General features: G+C 39.1%; 1 protein-coding gene across 7 annotated transcripts in view; it reads left to right on the top strand.

Annotated features, from left to right (window-relative positions):
* The window catches only part of Rap1gds1 (RAP1, GTP-GDP dissociation stimulator 1), a 149,332-nt gene that overhangs the window by 77,037 nt on the left and 54,000 nt on the right, over positions 1-18,295 (top strand). For 3 of the 7 annotated variants that reach the window (NM_001286759.1, NM_001040690.2, XM_006501429.4), the window contains one exon: positions 14,324-14,470. The exons of 3 other annotated variants lie outside the window; for them this stretch is intronic. In NM_001286759.1, the coding sequence (NP_001273688.1) occupies positions 14,324-14,470 (147 nt within the window). Of the gene's footprint in view, positions 1-14,323; positions 14,471-18,295 lie in introns of those variants that run through there. One more of the 7 variants, XM_006501428.4, reaches the window with a different exon arrangement.

The following is an 18,295-nucleotide window of genomic DNA, read 5'->3' as shown; positions in this document are numbered from 1 at the left end:
GATTTTTTTTTATAAAGAATTCAGAAACACACATTGAAAAAAGCCAGTGGTGTCAGTCATTTTCAATGCCTGCGTGTAGAAGATTCTTACTTTTCACTATGCACAAAACTCAAGTCTAAATAGATCAAAGACCTTAACAGAAACCCAGGTACACTGAACCTCTTGACAAAAGAGAAAGTGGAGAATGGCCTTGAACTTGCTACATAGTAAAAAGCTTTCAGAACAAAACACCATTGGCACAGTTATTACTAAAGTAAGTGGTGACCTCATGAAACTGAAAAGCTTCTGCATGGCTAAAGACACTGTCATTAGGACAGAGCAGCATCCTACAGATAGGGAAAGGTTTTCATCAACTGTGTATCTGATAAAGGGCAAATATCCAAACTGTATAAAGAACTTAATGTTCTAGATGTAAAGAAAGGCCAACAACAGTGGGGTCTAGATCTAAATAGAGAATTAGCAATACAGGAAACACTTAAAGAAATATTCATCATCCTTAGGCATCCGGGAAATATGCAAATCAAACGTACTTTGAGATTTCATTTTCACCGGTTGGAGTGGCCAAGGTCAGTGAAACAAGTGATAGCTCACGCTGGTGTGGATAAGGAGAAAAGACACGCATCCATTACTGGCGGGACGCGGGACGGCAACCTTGTACACCGTTGGAAATCAGCAAAGCAGTTGCCTGGGAAGAGTTGAATTGATCTTTCTCAAGATCCAGCCATACCACTCTTTGTCATGTGCCAAAGCATGTTTCATCCTACCACAAAGATTCAACCTTGTTCATTGCTACGCTATTCCCAATAACCTAGGTGTTCCTCAGCCCAAGAATGGATAAAGAAGATGTGGTGCATTCACACAGTGGAGCATTACTTACCCATTTTTAAAGTGGTATCATAAAATTTGCAGATAAATCAATGGATTGGGGGGAGGGTCATCCAGAGAGGGATAATCTTGACCCAGGAAGAAAAACATAGTATGTATTCACTTACATGGGGATATTATCTGTTAAATCAATGATAACCAAGCTGCAGCCCATAGAACCACAGATGTTAGGTATATAGTAAGGTACTAAAGGGGAAAGGTAGATCTCGTTAGGAAAGGGAGGACTAGTAAGTTGTTCTGGATTGAGGCAGCTAGCTCAGGAGTGGGAGTGTTAGAGTAGAGGGGTGTTGGAGGGAATATGGGAAAGACAGCTAAAACTATGGGCTGTTTGATGGACTGGATGGAAGCCCAATAGAGTAGAAGCTTCCTAAAATGCATACATATATAAAGGTGATAAGAATGATAGATATTCAAATAATAGAGGCGACAGAGCCCCAACTGGACATCTCTTGTCACCAAGTGTAGTTTTTAGTCCCTGGATTGGGTTATATCTGAGTTGTTGGCCAAAGGAGTCCCATGAGAATCCCCCAACAACCCAGAGCATTGTCAAGACTATTCGTTGCTCTCTACAGACTGAAGACAACTTTTATGCATCTCATTTACCAAGAAGTCAAGCTGGTTCTTACAGTCTTTACCCCTATATTCCACCGTTTTTGGTTCAGGAAGGTACTGTATAGGGTAATAAAAGAGAAAAACAAACATCTATCCAGCCACAAACTATGTGATCTCCAATAGTGTGCTGACTGGAAAATATGCTAATGTAATAGTGGCACAAACCTCATGGAAGCAACCAACACCATTTGACTTAAGACCATTCCTTCCTATGGAACCCAGATGCAACACTGGTTGACTATAAACACTTGATAGCCCAGGGACCTAGGATAAAACTTAATATTACTACTCTACAAAAAAATAAAATGACTCCTAGTGACATCCTGCTATAGTTGTAGATCAGTTCCTTGCTCAGCCATCATTGGAGAATCATCATTCCTCCAGCAGCAGATGGGAACAAATATAGAAAATCCACAATCACACATCATGCAGAGACTGAGAAAACTTGGAACATTCAATCCTGTATAGCATGTCTCCATGAAATCCTGTTAGGGCTCAGCAAACCCTGCAGAGGAGGACAAGGAACAACTATAAGAGCCACAGGGAATGGAGGGCATCACATAAACCAGGCCCTCTAAATCAAGATGATCCAAGTGTGTTTGAACTCCCAGAGACAGAGGCAGTATGCACAGGGCCTGTGTGCGTTTGCTCCAGGTCCTCTATGTTCTATGTATTATGGCTCTAGTGTGGTTGGTGTTTGTATAGGATTTCCATGAATGAATGTGTGGGTCTCTGACTCTTACGCCGTCTCTTGGCTCTTTTTCTTCTGTTTGCCTGCTTTTGTCCATTCTGATGTGTTCGTTTATTTTATCTTACATTTTATATTGCATTTTACATTATCACTGAGAGTCAGAAAAGGAGTTGATCTGGATGGGAGAGATGTTTGGGATGATATAGGAAGAAGTAGAAGGAGGGGAAACCATAACCAGGATATATTATTATGTTGTAAGGGGAAAAAGACCTGTTTTCACTAGAAGGAGAGAAAAAACAAGCAACATATCAGTATAATTTCATCTTACTTAGATCCAATATTATGTACTCTTTGTGAAAAGGAAAAGAATCGTGATGGTTTATTTTCTGATTTGTATGTATTTCATGAGTTCATAAGTCACTGAAAGTCTGCTTTTGGTGTCTAATTGGTTGGCAGTCCAGCCTGGTGAGGAAGAGTGAGTCCAGCTGCATCGCCCTTGCACAATGGTCCAGGTGTCTGTTTCTGAGTTGTAAAAGAATTTCTTTATTTCTAGGGTCTTATTTCTCAACTCGTATTTTTCCTAGCCCTGAATTTTAAAATCATAATTTATACAATGGGGCTATTTTAAAACTGATTATGGTGTATATATTTACAGTGCAGTGGGGCTGACTCGGGTGAAGCTTGAGGGCATTTGGATGTGTTTACTTCACAGCTGAGCCTGTGGTTCTCCTGCCCGCGGTGCCTAGCACCTCCTTCTTTTCTTCCTTGACTGTTCTGATGCCCAGGAAGCAGCTACTACACTTGTAAGTCAGCGTGAGGGGAGTTAGTTCAGGGTCGGCTCTTAGAGCAGCTCATCTCCCTTCCCAGTATATTGACCGTGGTGATGATTATTTCTTGATTGGATACAAATCTCAAAGCTTATCAGTTGCACACTTTAAATCCTTGTGAGTTTTTTGTCTCTAGCCAAAATCTACACGTGCACACATTTTTTGTTTTTGTTTTGTTTTTTTTTTACATTCAGGCTTTAATGTCCTTTTGAGAAACATGACCATGCGTGTTTTCTGACCCCCTTCGGCAAGACATTTCTGTATTTGAACTTCCTTTATATGGTAAACACTTAATTGTGTTTAAAACTTAAATATTTTCCTCATACTTCTCTCCTTTACCCAAATAAAACATTGAATTGATTATATTTGTAATTTAGTATATGAAGTACAAGACTTGCACAAAATCTTTGATTAATGAAAGAGATTACATACTAACTTGTCACAGTTTTCTGAGATACCACATTAAAGTGACTATTCAGTGCGTGTAAGGTATCAGTATCTCAGATAAGGAAAGCTACTCCTATTAAATATCATTTCACTTAAATTATAGATGAGCTAGAAGAAACATTTTAATTATATGAAAATTACAGATGATCATGGATTTATTACTTAAAGATGTTAGCTAAGTATGCTTGTCTTATAAAAATTTTATTCCTATAAAGTTTTAATTAAGGCTGTTTCTTCTATTCATCCCTCCAGAAAAGATGTCTACTCTGTACTTTCATAACATAATATAAATAATTATTAAAGCCTTTGTGTGTTTACTGCTCTGTCTATCTCAATAGAGTAGAAAGTCTGAAAGCAAAGCCTTTCAGCACTCTTGGTTGTGCTTAGTATCTTGATAAAAAGGTTAAGCAGTGAGCACCTGCTCTGTAATTGTGGAGATAGCCCTTTCTCCTGAGTTCTCTTCATTGTCATTGCATACATTTCAAAGCTTTGTAGTTTTTTTGTTTTTGTTTTTGTTTTTTAGATGCTTGTGTGTTTTGAATTAATCCCATACTGTATTATATTGCTCTTTAACTGTGACATTAATTCCTGTTTTGATGTCTATGTCTGGCAGTATAGACATACTAGCTTTCATTTGTTTAGTGTGTATGGTACCTCTGTAACAAACCTTACTAATGTTGTTGAATGTTCTTCTATTCCAGGTAGGCTCTTTATAGACAGCATGGGTAGGGCTTGCTAACCTGATTAGCCATGGCTTCTAAGTGAAAGGCTTAGACTTGAAACCCTCCAGCTTCCTAGCTGCTTTCTGACCATCTGAGCTGTTCTTTGTCCCCTTACCTGCTTCCTCTTGAATGTGATGGTGTAGATAGATGTGGTGGAACACATTTAACCTCTGGAAATGAGCCCATTCTCTTTTACATTGGATTGTTAGTGTGGAAAGCAGGTCAAGTCAAATATACTCAAGAGTTGAACTGGGTTTATTTTTGTTGTTACATAAACCAAACCCTCTTGGCGTGTGCTGTTATCTCCTGGGTCTGAAAATGCCCTGCTGGAGGACTTTCCCGAGGGTTCCTGCTTTCCCTGCAGCCAGGAACAATCGGTGCTGTCCTGTGCCATAGGGAGTTTCTCCCTGCTGTTGTTGCTGTCACAGAAGTAAACAGGCCAAATTAACATGAGTAAGCTAGATCGATATCAAGCATTTATTCTGCTTATTTTCCCTGGATCCGAATAAAAAGTCAGATACCTTCCTTTCTTGAAAAAAGAATTCTTAATTTACCATGACCGTGTCTAGGAAAAATTACTTTAAAAAGTAAATAGAATGTGAATTATAATGATCAGTGATTTAAAAGCTAAAAGTAACAAAACTTGAGGGTTTGATTCTTATTAGCAGATACATATAGACAGCACACATTAGGTTCTTTCTGTACATCCGCCATGGAGGTAGACACAGTAGGGAAAGAAAGAAGCAAGAAGCCTCAGAGCTCATAGTACCTTGGTGTGACCAGTATGCTGACAGATGCTGGAATACTGCACAAAGGCGAGCTCACCAGCTCTGGGAGGCTGCACTTTAATATTTATGTCATTACCTTGGGAATAATAACTTTTTCTAATATTAAGTTCTTATTGAAATTCTTAACATATTGAGTTTTAACAAAGAGAAAAGAAAAGAGAAGAGAAAAAGCCCTTTTTAACAATGGGGAGTAGTAACAGGGTTCCAGTGTTTTCACTCGGTTCTTCAGAGATCTGACTTGGTGACAGCACACCTACAATTTCCTGTAACTGAAATGTCTTAAGGTCTGTTTGAAGTAAACATTCTCACTTTCTCTTATTTACTGTTAGCTATAACTAAATTACGAATAGTTAAAGTGGATGGAAATTGCATCTAAAAACAGTCATGACTATTATTCTCCTTGGTCTTTTGTTTTCTCTATGAAGTAGGAAGTATTGCATAGCCCTACCTCTCTGTCCTCTATAACCTGGACAATGTATACCCTACACTGCACCCAACTGAATTTTCCTACTAATATGAAGACTTGTTACTGTGTTTTGCCACTTTTTTACGCTCTGAACTAATTACATGTGAAATAATTTGTCAGTCAACTCTGTGTGCCATGTACAGTTTAGACTGTATATTGGATGTCCTAAAGTGATTTCTTGAAAGGGAGACCAGATCACTTTTCACAAATTGATTTTTTAAAATATCTACTCAACTGATGCTGAAAATTAAACAGTTCTGTTATAGTCTCCACTGTGCATAGTGGCACATGCCTGTAACTCCAGGACTGAGACCACTGAGACAAAAGGATTCCTGGTTAAAGCATAGCCAGTGCTACTCACATTCAGTAAAGAGTCAAGTGCTGTCATCTTCTCTAAATTAAATAGGAAAGGAAAATACTTCTTCAAAAAGATACTCACTAAGGGAACATGAAGCTAGACTTCAGACTTCCCAAATTCCATTGATGACATTTAATCATGATAACTTCTTTAAGCCAAGTGTGAGTTAAAATAAAAGCAAAAAACTATGAATTATGGTTTCTTAATGTACCAGTCGCTATATTCTTAGCTCTAAAACAATATTGAGAATCAGAGGTATTTGCATATAAGTGTCTCAGTGCTTAGTTTCTGTTCTGGCAGTCAGTAACTTTGAAAGTATGTCTGCAGTTCTGTGCTCTGTAGCACTCAACACAGCGTGTACAGAGCTGGTGTCATTATCCCCTGCAGAGTTTATGTGCAGATAGTTTTGTTTAAAACACACTGAATAAGGCAGTGCATTTATAAACACAAGACGCAGAATGTGTAAAAGAAACTTTTTGGGGCTGGGGAGATCATCTGTTAGTAAAATGATCAGCACAGAAACATAAGGGCCGAGTTCAGTCCCCAGTACCTATGTAAATTGGTGGTATTTGTTATGTTTTATAAACAAGAGAAGAGCCCAGGATATGTTTTGTTAGAGCCAGGTATGGTGAGGTGGGAGTGGGCCTCGGGGGACCCATGCTTAGGCATCCCTTCCCCCTGAGGTACCAGCCATATGACTGGATATAGGATGGAATAGCATTTATATAGGGTATAGGATGGGGTGGAGAAAGAAGAGAGGCCAGGAACTTGTAGATAGAGGAGGAGGGGCATGGAGAGAGAGGGAGAAAGGGCAGGGAGAAAAGAGGAAGAGAGGAAGAGAGTAATATGAGGGTAAGAGATAAGGGAGTGAGGATGGGGCAAACAGCCCCTTTTCTAGTGAGTCAGGCATACCTGGCTGTTGCCAGGTAACTGTGGGGTGGAACCTAGAAGGAATGCTAATAATATTCCTCCATTTTGGTTTAATTAAAAAAGAAACAACTAGACAGAAGCAATAGTAAAGCAGGAATAGGGTCGTCATGATCTTTAACTACTTCTTGCTGACTTCGGGGTGACTTGTCTCTGGAAAACCTAAGGAAATTAGTATGAGGATGGTGGCCCAGCAGTATTGGCTTGTGATCCCAGCAGGAGGGAGGTGGATACAGGTCATCCCTGGGGCATGCTGGATGTCTTGGCTGTGGTGGTTTGAATGAGATGTTCCCATAGTCTTGGACATTTGAATATGTAGTCCACAGTTGGTGGAGTTGCTGGGATAGGTGTAGGAGTTTAGGAGGTATAGCCTTGCTGGAGGAAATGTGTTGCTAGGGGCAGGCTTTGAGGCTTCAGAAGCTGTGTGTCTATCCCTGTTTCTCCAGAGGAAACAGTGAGCTCTTAGCCACTGGAGTCTCTATGCTTACCTGCTGCAGCACTTACCCATTGTCATGGAGATGGGGTCCTTTACCTCTGTAAAAGGAAACTCAGATAAAACCTTCTTTCTATAAGTTTTCTTGTTCAAGGTCTTTTATTATGGCTATGGAGACTAGCCTATAGGAGACTTGTCTAATGGGTAAGCACAGGATCCCAGTGAGGGATCCTCTCAAAAATCAAGGTGCACATGTCCAAGAGAGACTTCAAGGCTCTACACCCAAGTGCATATGAATCTGTACACACATGTGGACACACACATGAAGTCACATGCACAAGTGCTTTTTACTTGCTAAAACTTGATTGCAAATGAAATAATTGGATAGATCAAGTATCACCATATACATACACTTTTCATAATAATTTTATTTTTTCTCAGTAATTTTAAACAAAGTTTAGATGAATGTTTTTTAGACCGAATAGTTCTTACTGTTCATTTCTCTTGCAGACTTAGAATTTTCTGTTCTGCTTTTTATAATATCACTGCAGTTATGATGTTACTTAATTATAAGCTCATTAAGTTTTCTAATTTGATGCCTCTAGCTCTCATCTGTTTAACTGGCATAATAAAAACAAATAACCTCACATAGTTCAAATGTTTGGTTTAAAAACTGGCAGATACAAATAACATGAAGTCAAAGATGGTTGCCTGATACCATTAAGGCACCAGCCGTGGTCTGCAATACAATGTGTAGCCCAGAGCAGGTACAGTGCAATATTTAATTCTTTGTGCAGTGCACATAGACAGTAGATTAATATTCTATCCACAAGAATACTTACCAGTTACAAAAATTGTGAGGCAGTATATATCCTGTGTGAGATGAACGAAACACGGGAAGCCACACACTACCTGACGGTGCTCATGAGAGATAACTGTATCTTATAGCTGATGGATGGAAGAGGGGAGCATCCTCAGTCTCTTACACTTGCTGTGGAACTCATACTTGACAGTAAACCGCCCACTCGCATCTGTGAGACATAATCGTGACGTTCAGGTTTTATTGTTCCTTGCTTTGGGTCACAGAACGGTATTGGAAGTACAATACCTTTACATTTTGCTCTTAGACAATGTTAGTATGAAAAAAAATTATCATTTGGGGGCCAGAAACTATATCCTACGACATGCTGTCATTAAAGAGTGAGGTGAGGTTTACAGGTGTCGGTGGGTTCCTCCAGTGGCTATGTCTCATAATTATGAAGACTTAAGATGTAAATTACGTTTCTATATATACATACACACCTGACAAATAGGTTAAAATAAAACGAAACAGAAAAACCCATTAAAAGAATTCAGAGTTTATCTTGTGTTGACCAACTACTCCTGGGCATGGGACCTATGCTAGGGTGTGGTTGATACTCCCAATGACACTCCATTAGACCAAACTGATTTTTCATTTGCTGGCGGTTATTAGTTGCAAATTCTTCTTGGTTCAGTATGGGGCTTCCTCTAACTTGAATCTTCATAGGTCCCGTGCCTGCTGCCACAGTCTCTGTGTTCCATCTGTGCACCGGTCCTGTTATGTCCGTGGAGTTACACTCTTCTGACTCTTACAATCTTTCTACCTCCTCTTCTGCATAGATCTTTGAGACTGGAGGGGAAGATAAAGACGTCCCATGTAGGACTGAGTGCTTCAGAGTCTCTCACTCGGCATGTTATCTAGCTGTAGGTGTCTGTCAGTTAATTCTTGCCAGCTTCACGAAGCTTCTCTGGTGAGGGTTGAACAAGGCATGGATGTGGGTGCAGCATTACGTTATTAGGAGTCATGTTTTTGCTATTCTCCTTATCAGAAAAATGGTAGTGGGTTTTCCTGTAGGCATGTGATCTATCTAGTCTAGGTTCCTGGCCACTCTCCAAGTGTCGGGTGTGGGATCTATTTCATGGAGTGGGCCTTAAATACTAGACAAAAATATTTGCTCTTGGTGTAACATCTATGCCACACTGAAGCAGGGTCTCCTGCAGAGCACTGGCTGTTGTAGTAGCAGGGTTGTAACTGGGCGGTCCTGCCAGTGTCAGGGGTTCCTTGAATGACTGGCACCATGAATGCTAGTCATTAGGGGTGACGCTTCTAGGTAGTTAAGACACCAGCTTGACTTCTTCATGCTCGAAGACATAAGTAAGTTGCCTTCAGCAACAGTCTTGCCATCAGATTGTGGAGAACAATCAATAGACTTGGCAATAGCCTGTGATGTTTGGGGTGTTCCATGAGAGCCCTCTGACCAACAACTCAACTAAATGCAACCCATTCCTGGTACTGAAGCCTAAGATGTCTAGTCAGATGGCATTGTCTTTCCCCATTATATTGTGAGTCCACTTAAATTTCCTCCAGATATGTGTATTTTATCATAAGCATTTTCAATAGACTGCCATGTTTTCTGCGAGGCCTTCAGTGTTAGTTGTCCCTCCCCATATTCCCTCCTCTGTCCTGCTCGCTCATCCCCACCCTTTTAAACCTACAATTCTGGTTTCCCCTTTTCTGTGTGTAAGCCTATATTCTGTTTCTTCGTCCTTTGGAGAGCCTCTCCTACTCCCTAGTTACTGGAAGCCTGACCTCTCCTTATTCAGAGTGTAGGACACATGTGAAGCTTAAGACTTAACACCCACATATTAGAGAAAACATGCAATATTTGCTTTGGGGAGTTATAGGGATGGCAGGGTCTGGCTTACTTCGCTCAGGATGATTATTTTCTAGATCCATCCATTCATGTGTGAAGCTCATTTTTTAAATGGCTGAGTCATACTCCATTGTGTAAATGCCAGAACGGGGCCTTTGGGTGCATGCCCATGATCTTCTGGTAGATCTATTGTGAGCTTTTGAGGAAGCGTCACCCTGATTTCTGTAGTGTCTGTACAGGTTTGCACTCCAGTCAGCAGTGAGTGCTCCCCGTCCCTGGCATCCTTGTCAGCATGTGCTGTCGTTTCTTTTATTGATCATGGCCATTCTGACTGTGTAAGGTGAGATCTTAAATTTTCATTTCCATGATAGCCTAGGGTGGTGAACATTTACGTGTTTTTCAGACATTTGTATTTGATCTTTTGAAAAAAAAAAATCTTTCCTTAGTTCTGTGCCCCAGTTTTAAATCTCCTTAGTTTTATACCCATTTTTTAATTGTTTTCTTGATGTTTAGGGTTTTGGTGGTGGTGAGGGGGTGTTTGTTAGTTAGTTAGTTCTTTGAATACTCTAGATACCAACCTTCTATCAGATATATAGCTGTTGGAGATCTTTTCCCATTCTGTAGGCTGCAGCTATGCCAATGACGGTGTCGTTTACAGAAGCTTTTTAGCCGCATGAGTTTCCGCCTGTTACCTGTTGGTCTTAATGTCTGTGCTGTTGGTATCTCCTGCTCACAAAATCCTGAGTTCAAGCTTGTTCTCCACCTGCTCTGTGACTCGGTTGAGGACTGGCCTTGTGCTGAGGTCCTTGAACCATTCATGGTTGAGTTCTGTGCAGGGTGTAAGCATGGATCTCTCTGCCTGTATCTACATGCAGCCCTCTACTCTGACCTGCACCATTTGTTAACGGTGTGGCCATTTCCTGAGTTTGTATTTTTGGTTTCTCTGCCAAAAATCAGGATCGCTAGATGCGTGGAATTATGTCTGTATTTTCCGTTTGATGCCATTGATCATCGGCGAATGCCATGCTGTTTTGATTACCATAGCTTTATAGTACAATTTGAGATTGGGGATGGCAGGGCCTGCGGCAGTTCTTTTATTATCCAGTTACTTTCTTTTGTTGAGTATTTATTTTTTTATTATTTTATTATTTTAGCTATCTTGGTTTTTTGTGGTTCCATATGAAATTGAATTTTTTTGTTTGTTTGTTTCTATGAAGAGTTTTGCTGGAATTTTGTTGAGGATTGCAGGCATTTCTCACAATATTAATCCTTCCCATCCCTGAACTTAGGAGGTATCTTTCCATCTTCTTGTGTCTTCAGTTTCTTCATTCGATGTCTTAAAAATTTTCATTATACAAGTCTTTTACTTGTGTGCGTGTGTGTATGTACTTTTGAGACTCTTTTGAAAGGTACTGTTTCCCTGATTGCTTTCTTAGTGTTTGTCATTTGTATACAGGAAGGCTACTGATTTTTCTGATGATTTCTATCCTGCTACATGGCTGAAAGTGTTTATCAGCTATTGGAGTTCCCTAATGGAGTTTTTCAGGTGTTTTAGGTATAAAGTTTTATTGTCTGCAAATAAATTTGATTTCTTCCTTCTTGATCTCCAGTTGTCTTTTTCCTTTAGGACTTCAAGAACTATGTTGAATAGATATGGAGAAAGTGGGCACCCTTGTCTTCTTCCTGATTTTGATGGAAATTCTTTGAGTTTCTCTCCATTTAGGATGCTATGGACTTGCTATTAATTGCCTTTATTATGCTGAGGCATGTTCCTTGTATCCAGGACTTTTATCAGGCTGAAGCATGATTCAGAGTAAGTCTGGAGAGACTGGAGTGGAGGACAGGTTGCCTACCCAAGCCCCAGCCTAGTGTGACCACTGGAACTCTCTGGTAGAGAATGTTTCTGAGTATTGTAAAAATCAAAAAGGAATAGAGATGCTCTGTAAGGAAAGGCTGGAAGGGTCAGCCTGAAGGAGCTGTTGGGTGAATTTTTCTTTATCACTGATGAGTTCTGTTGATAGGGAGCCTGCTTAGCTTTGAACTGACTGTGGTCGGTCATGGTGACTCGCATGTAATACCAGCACCTGCATAGCTGATGGAGTATTGCTAGGATTTCAAGGCCAAAGTTGGTGAGACCTTGTCTCAAAATTAGTTAAATGGACTCAACATAGCTTCATCTACTAGAGACTAGGGCTGAAACTAGGTTTCTAACTAGGTGTCTCAAAGATTTCTTCTAAGGCTTAAGCATTTACAGTTTATATTTTGAAAGCTCACCTTGGCTCAGCATCTGAAGTCGAATTCTATTTGAGTTGTGTAAACTTTTAGTTGGATATACTATATGTCCATATAGTAAATATTTAGATTATTAACTATAAATCATTTTCTAAATTACTACCCATATACTCATTGACTAGTTCTTACTTTGTTGTTGTTATTGTTATTACTGGAAGTTTACTTTTTGTTTTAAGACAGGGTCATGCTCTGGTGAGCAGGCTGGCTAGAACTTGATGTTCTTCTGCCTCAACTCCCTAAGTGATAGGTCACAGGTGTCCTCCGTAGCTGGCAGGGAAGGAAAGGGATGTGTGTATGTTTGCATCTGTGTATGTGTGTGAGTGACTGCGTGTAGCTATGAAATGTGTTCATGGGGAGCCCTGACGTAGATACTGGGAATCTTCCCCTGTTATTCTCTACCTTACGCACTGAGGAAGGATCTCTCCCTTGAACCCAGAGCTGACCTCTATACCTAGTGTACATAGCCAGCTTGTCCTGGGAAATCCCCTGTCCCTACCTTCTGAGTGCTGGAATTACAGGTGGGCTGCTATGCTTGCCTAATGTTTATGTGCATTCTGGGGGATCTAAATGCAGGCTTGCAAGTGCATGGTGAGTATTTTATCCATTGACTAATCTGCCTTGCCCTGAAACTTTAATTTCTAAGAACACAGCATTCTCAGCCCTGTAGGCATGGAATTTTTCTGTAGTTAAAACTGTTCAGCATTGCTATGCATCTCTATAACTATTAGGACATGGTATAAAATTAAACGAATGAAACGACTTTCAGTTTAACCTGTTTCCTTCATTTTTTTTAAATTAAGAAACTAGCATGTTATATGTGTGTATATGTCTATACCAAAAGAAATGATGTTTTAAGTTTCATATAGTCAAATGACTGAGTATCATGTATAAATATATGGCCTTAGCCCAATACTTTTATTAATAGAGAAAGTCTTTTATTTAGTAATGTCATGGCACTAGTTCCTCTGTGAGGTGCGCTTCTTGTACTGACCCTTCTGTTACGTCCCTGAGTTAGACTGTCCATTTTGCCTTCAGCTGCCAGTTTGGCGCTTGAGCCACTGAAATATGGTTAGTTTGAATTAGGGTAAAATTCACATGTATTTTGAAGATTTATTATGAAAAACATAATAAATATTTTTCTAGTAGCATGGATTACAGGTTAGAATAATAATATTTTAGACATTTGGTTGAATAAAATTATATTACAATATATTCCTGTCTTTATTCTTTAAGGTGGTTCTCATAAGTCCATATTACACACGCGGCTTACACATATTACCGTCATGATTCTGTTAGACAGCACTAGTTTGTTGACTGTCTTCTGTATGGAGAGGTCAGATGGTAAAAAATGAATATCTTTGAACTTTCCATTCCTGTCTTCAGAGGTTGGAAAGTATTGTAAAGCTGTTTGCACGCCATTCCAACAGTTGAGTGGCATTGCCCTCGTGCCTTGGAGGTTTACAAGTCGGTCTGACGGCCACTTCACCACCACTGAGAAGTGGAAATGGAATGGTGTAAACTAGAAGAGAGAAGATAAGAAAAAATAAAACAGAAATCAAGAGTGAAAGAACTGTTTGTGGATCATCGAGAAGGCTGCTAGACTCTAGGACTAGTACGTAGTAATTTTATATTGTAACCTAGGATTATACTGTGTCCTGTCCACTCTTCTTTAAGAACAGACTTTGAAAAACACTCATAGAAAGTTATGTTTATTACTTTTTGAGTTAAGGAACAAGCACTTTCACTAAATGATAGTACTTAGAAGGCTGTGGGCAGGGCTCAGTGATAGAACACTTGCCTAGTGTGTGCGAGGCCCTGGGCTCTCTTCGTCAGGAAATCTTTCCCTTTAGAAGAGAAGACCTGTTTGTTCTTGTTTTTAAAAAGGAGGAGGGGTGGAAGTTGGGATGAAGTTTCTCAGCATAAAACACCCAGGAGCTCTTTTCGCTCCAGTTTGCACAGCGAGGATATTCTTTGTTTTTCTCCTAAAAAGCAGTTGTCTCCTTACCCCATCCCACTCCCATGTTCATGTTTGTTTTGGTTTCCTTCTGTTTGATTTCTCAACAAGACATTCCGTCACCCCGCTTGAGTTTATTTTCAATTTATTAAATGAAGAATAGCAAACCGTGTTATGTTTTGTATTTGAAATTGCAAGGTACATTTCCTTTTTATTTTATTTTTAATTTAACTCTTTGTTTTACAGATGAGGGCAGAAGTGCAGTTGACCAAGCAGGTGGTGCACAGATTGTAATTGACCATTTAAGGTCGCTGTGCGGTAGGACAGATCCCGCCAGTGAGAAGCTCATGACTGTCTTTTGTGGCATGCTGATGAACTATAGCAATGAGAATGGTAAACAAAACTGAACACTTGCTTTTTCTGTGGGGGAAAGTCTAAAATCATTTTCACTATAATATACAACAGACACGTGGCACATAAAATTAAGAATTCACTTTACGGTGTTGGGAAATTACACAATGGTCTGAGGTACCGAACTGGAGCTCAGCTTTAAGGGTTGCCCATGATAAAACCTATGTAAAAATCAAGTGTATGGTATAGCTTAAAATTTTAGCTGTGAACATTTTAACAAGAAACGATGTTAAAGTAAACTCATGTTTATGACTTTAAATACCAGGAGTAGTTTTAAACAAACATTGGTTTGAGATAGAAAAGTGGCTACTACACATTTATTTTGAAGAATAAATATTCTTCAAAGTTCAAAGTAAGTGCAAATAGCTCATTGTAGAAATTAGTTTTTTAAGATAATTTGTTTTCCATATAAGACATTTTTAGGACCTAGCAACAAATGACAAACTTTCACAGAGCCTGTGATTATTTATTACGGAGCATCCATCCATGCAATGATAGTAAGTTTTCATAATGCTTTTATGTTGAGAGCATGGCTCATTTCTCATCATCTATGTCAAATATTATGTGAATAAGTGCTCCAATTCCAGAATGTCCTTGGCATGTAACAGAGGTCCTTCTGCAATTTGTTTCTTGTGGCACTTTAAGTTTTGCAGTTATATATTTAATATATAGTCATTTTTTTATACTGAATGGGTTTTTTTTAAATGGTAGGTTCATATGGTCAGTGATTTCTATTTTCTTTCACCTTTGCCGATTCCATTTTGAAGGATTCTAAATAGAAATAGAACAGAATCTGGGAAAAAAAAAAACCTGGTTTTTAGTTTCCATCTGGATTTTAGCTGTAGTATACAGGTATCTGAATTACATTCAGAAATTACAGTTGTTCATGTTGCCTTGGGTTTTTTTTTTTTTTTTTTTGAACTACATTTAGGAATCCAGTCAAGAAAGTAGATAGATCCCAAGTGGAAGAACATTTCACAATGCCACAAAAGAAACTTCAGCTTTGGATATAATAGACATTTTATGCATCCAAAGTAGGAATTTTAGTCTTTTGAGGAAGCTGTTTTAAAATGTGTTTTTAAAAGAAAGAAAGGGAGGGAGGGAGGACAGGGCAGTGCAGGGCAGAGCTCCTCTGATAGCGAAAGTGCTGGCAGCACAAGTGGTTGCCTGAGCTTCGGTCCTCAGCACCCATGTTAAAAGGAGCCTGAACTTGAGGGCTCAGTGTCCAGGCCATCTAGCTGAAAGGGGAAGTTCCTGGTTTAGTGAGGGACCTTGTCTTCAAAGGTACAGCAGAGAGCAATTGAGGAAGACATTCTGGTGTCAACCTCTGACACTTTCTCCAGACACAAACAAAATGTCTGAAGGAACCGCCAAACCATGATGAGGCCTGTGGTAGAGCATCCCACAGTGTATGTAGCCGGGTGCACTAGGGTCGGATTCATCCGCAGAGTGCATTCACAGTGTGTCATATGCAGAGTACACAGGCACTGTGAACTCTTAAGACTGCGACTTTCCTCTCATGGTAAATATGCTTGAGATATAATTTAGATACTATGAGAACCTATATTAACTTTTCTCATAATATTGGGCAAATGGTGCTATTCCAAAAGCTACAGAGAAGTCCCTTTTTCACAACGTAGTAGGTATAGATAAACAGAAGTTATTTTTAGACTGTTAAGGAGACATGGCGAAGGTCAGTCTTCGTGTCCTGAGCACCCTTTAAAGTGGTTCTTGTTGCCAGTGCTTTGACTCAAGTGCAGATCCATCCTTTTGTGTTGCTAGTAAGCATCTTCATTTTAGTGCTCCTGTTAGTTACTATGTTACCTAAAGGTTCTGTTTAAAGACTTCAATACTAGAACTGCTTACTGACGGGAGATCACTTAGGATTGATTCTGTGTACCCAGCACCCAGAATCCCTGAGACCCAAGAAACTCAGGAAATACTTTAGATCATCACTAAATGGGAAGTTTCTTGTTAGATGTGTTTATCTTTGAATCTTAATTCATACCCCTGTGCTAAATACCTCCCTCTGTTCTCGCAGGGAAAAAATAAAAAAGAATGAGCTGTTTCCTTGAACACAATTATTTAATTTTTATCCATAGTGAAGAAGTTCAGATTTTCAGTTAAGAAGGTATGGGAACTGATCACACAGAACTCTTAACCTAGACGTCCTCACGAAAGCTTTTCTTCTTGAATCATGTATTCATTATGTAAAATGCATTGAGACTGTGCCATATAGTTGTACAAATACTTGTGTCAGTATCAGGAGATGGTCAGTCTATCAAGATTTAAGTTCAATAAACATGGAGCGAAACAGTTTTCTAAACACAGGGAGGATGTCTGTACTTGTTCAATAGAAGCGTTTCGGTACTGCTTAATAAAACAGTATATAGAACTGAAAGTTATTAGTTTATTATTAGACTAGCATAGGCCTATGCTTCTAAGCTATGACCTATTACTGTTTTTTTACCTATTGATGAAGCAATTGGGACTTTTTATAGTAGAGTGCTTGGGTTGTCAAAAGTATACTGCAGAGCCAGAAATGTAAGAGTATCTAAATATTTAAATGTAAGAGTATCTAAATATTTAAATATGACAGAAATAAGTTTAGTTACTAAAAATCACTTAAAATTTTTAAAAATCATAACCATTTTTAATATGGCAAATAACATTCCAGTTGTATAGCCTTGCAAAATAACCTGAATATTGACTTGATAGAAAAGCTTGTAAAGGATTTTGCATTCCTCTTGAGGGAATGTGGTAGTCTTTTTTAATCTGGATATAAGTTTTAAATAAGGAACTCAGACCTATAATTATAGATATTTTATATCATTTTTTGACAATTTTTTTCCTGGTTTGTTAACACTTGCTAAAATGCTGCCGTTTGAGAACACTAACTATTCTTGCTCAGTTGTCCAGCTATTAACACAGGTGCTCTCTGACTGACAATGGAAGTACATTCTAATCAGTCCATCATAAACTTGACAACAGCATACATGGGCATTGCACTTGATACATTTAATCTACTCAACATCCTGCTGAGCGCCTCTAAGTCCCACTTATCCAAACATAGCTGATGGAACACTGTGGCCTACTGCTTCTCATGCCAAGCATCCCAAAAGAGAGATGCTACACATCACTGGCCTGGGCAAAAACCAAAACGTCAAGTTCTATCAGGTCCTCCCGAATCCACATCACTTCCATAGCATCGTCCATTAGAGAACATAGTTCCTTTGATTATGTAGTATCCAGATACTACATACTTTAATATTACCTAAAGATTTGTATTAATAAAATCAGTAGTGAGAGGAAAATTAACTGTGCTATCTAAAAGCAATCCTTCATTATATAAGTTAGAACCACTATAAATTCCTTACTCTTGTATTAGGAGATGTCCCCTATCCAGATAGAGCAGGGAACGCTGGAAACAAGTAACATTTCCCATGTTATCCACAAACTTAGTGAATCTGTATATGTGTACCTGGAAACTACAAACATTTATTCTTAAGCAAACCACTTAGAGATCAGAGTAACACCTTGTGTGGAGACCTGTCAATCATGGTCATCATCATCAGTTACAAGTAGGCATGTCCAAACAGTAACGAATAGAAACTCTGCTTAAAGGGATTAATATTTTTCAGTTGGTTTGTTGGTTAATTTTGATACAGGGTCTCATTGTGTAGCCTCAAATGGCCCAGAACTTTCTCTATGGACACACTGCCCTCAAACTCATAGAGATCCAGGTGTGCACCACCATGACTGGCTTAATTTTTTTTTTCTTAATACAGTTTGTTAGGAACACAAATA

This window comes from Mus musculus, chromosome 3 (genome assembly GCF_000001635.26).
Source record: "Mus musculus strain C57BL/6J chromosome 3, GRCm38.p6 C57BL/6J".
Classification (NCBI taxonomy): domain Eukaryota; kingdom Metazoa; phylum Chordata; class Mammalia; order Rodentia; family Muridae; genus Mus; species Mus musculus.
Note: the sequence above shows the minus strand (reverse complement) of the source record. Positions and strands in the feature narration are given on the sequence as shown.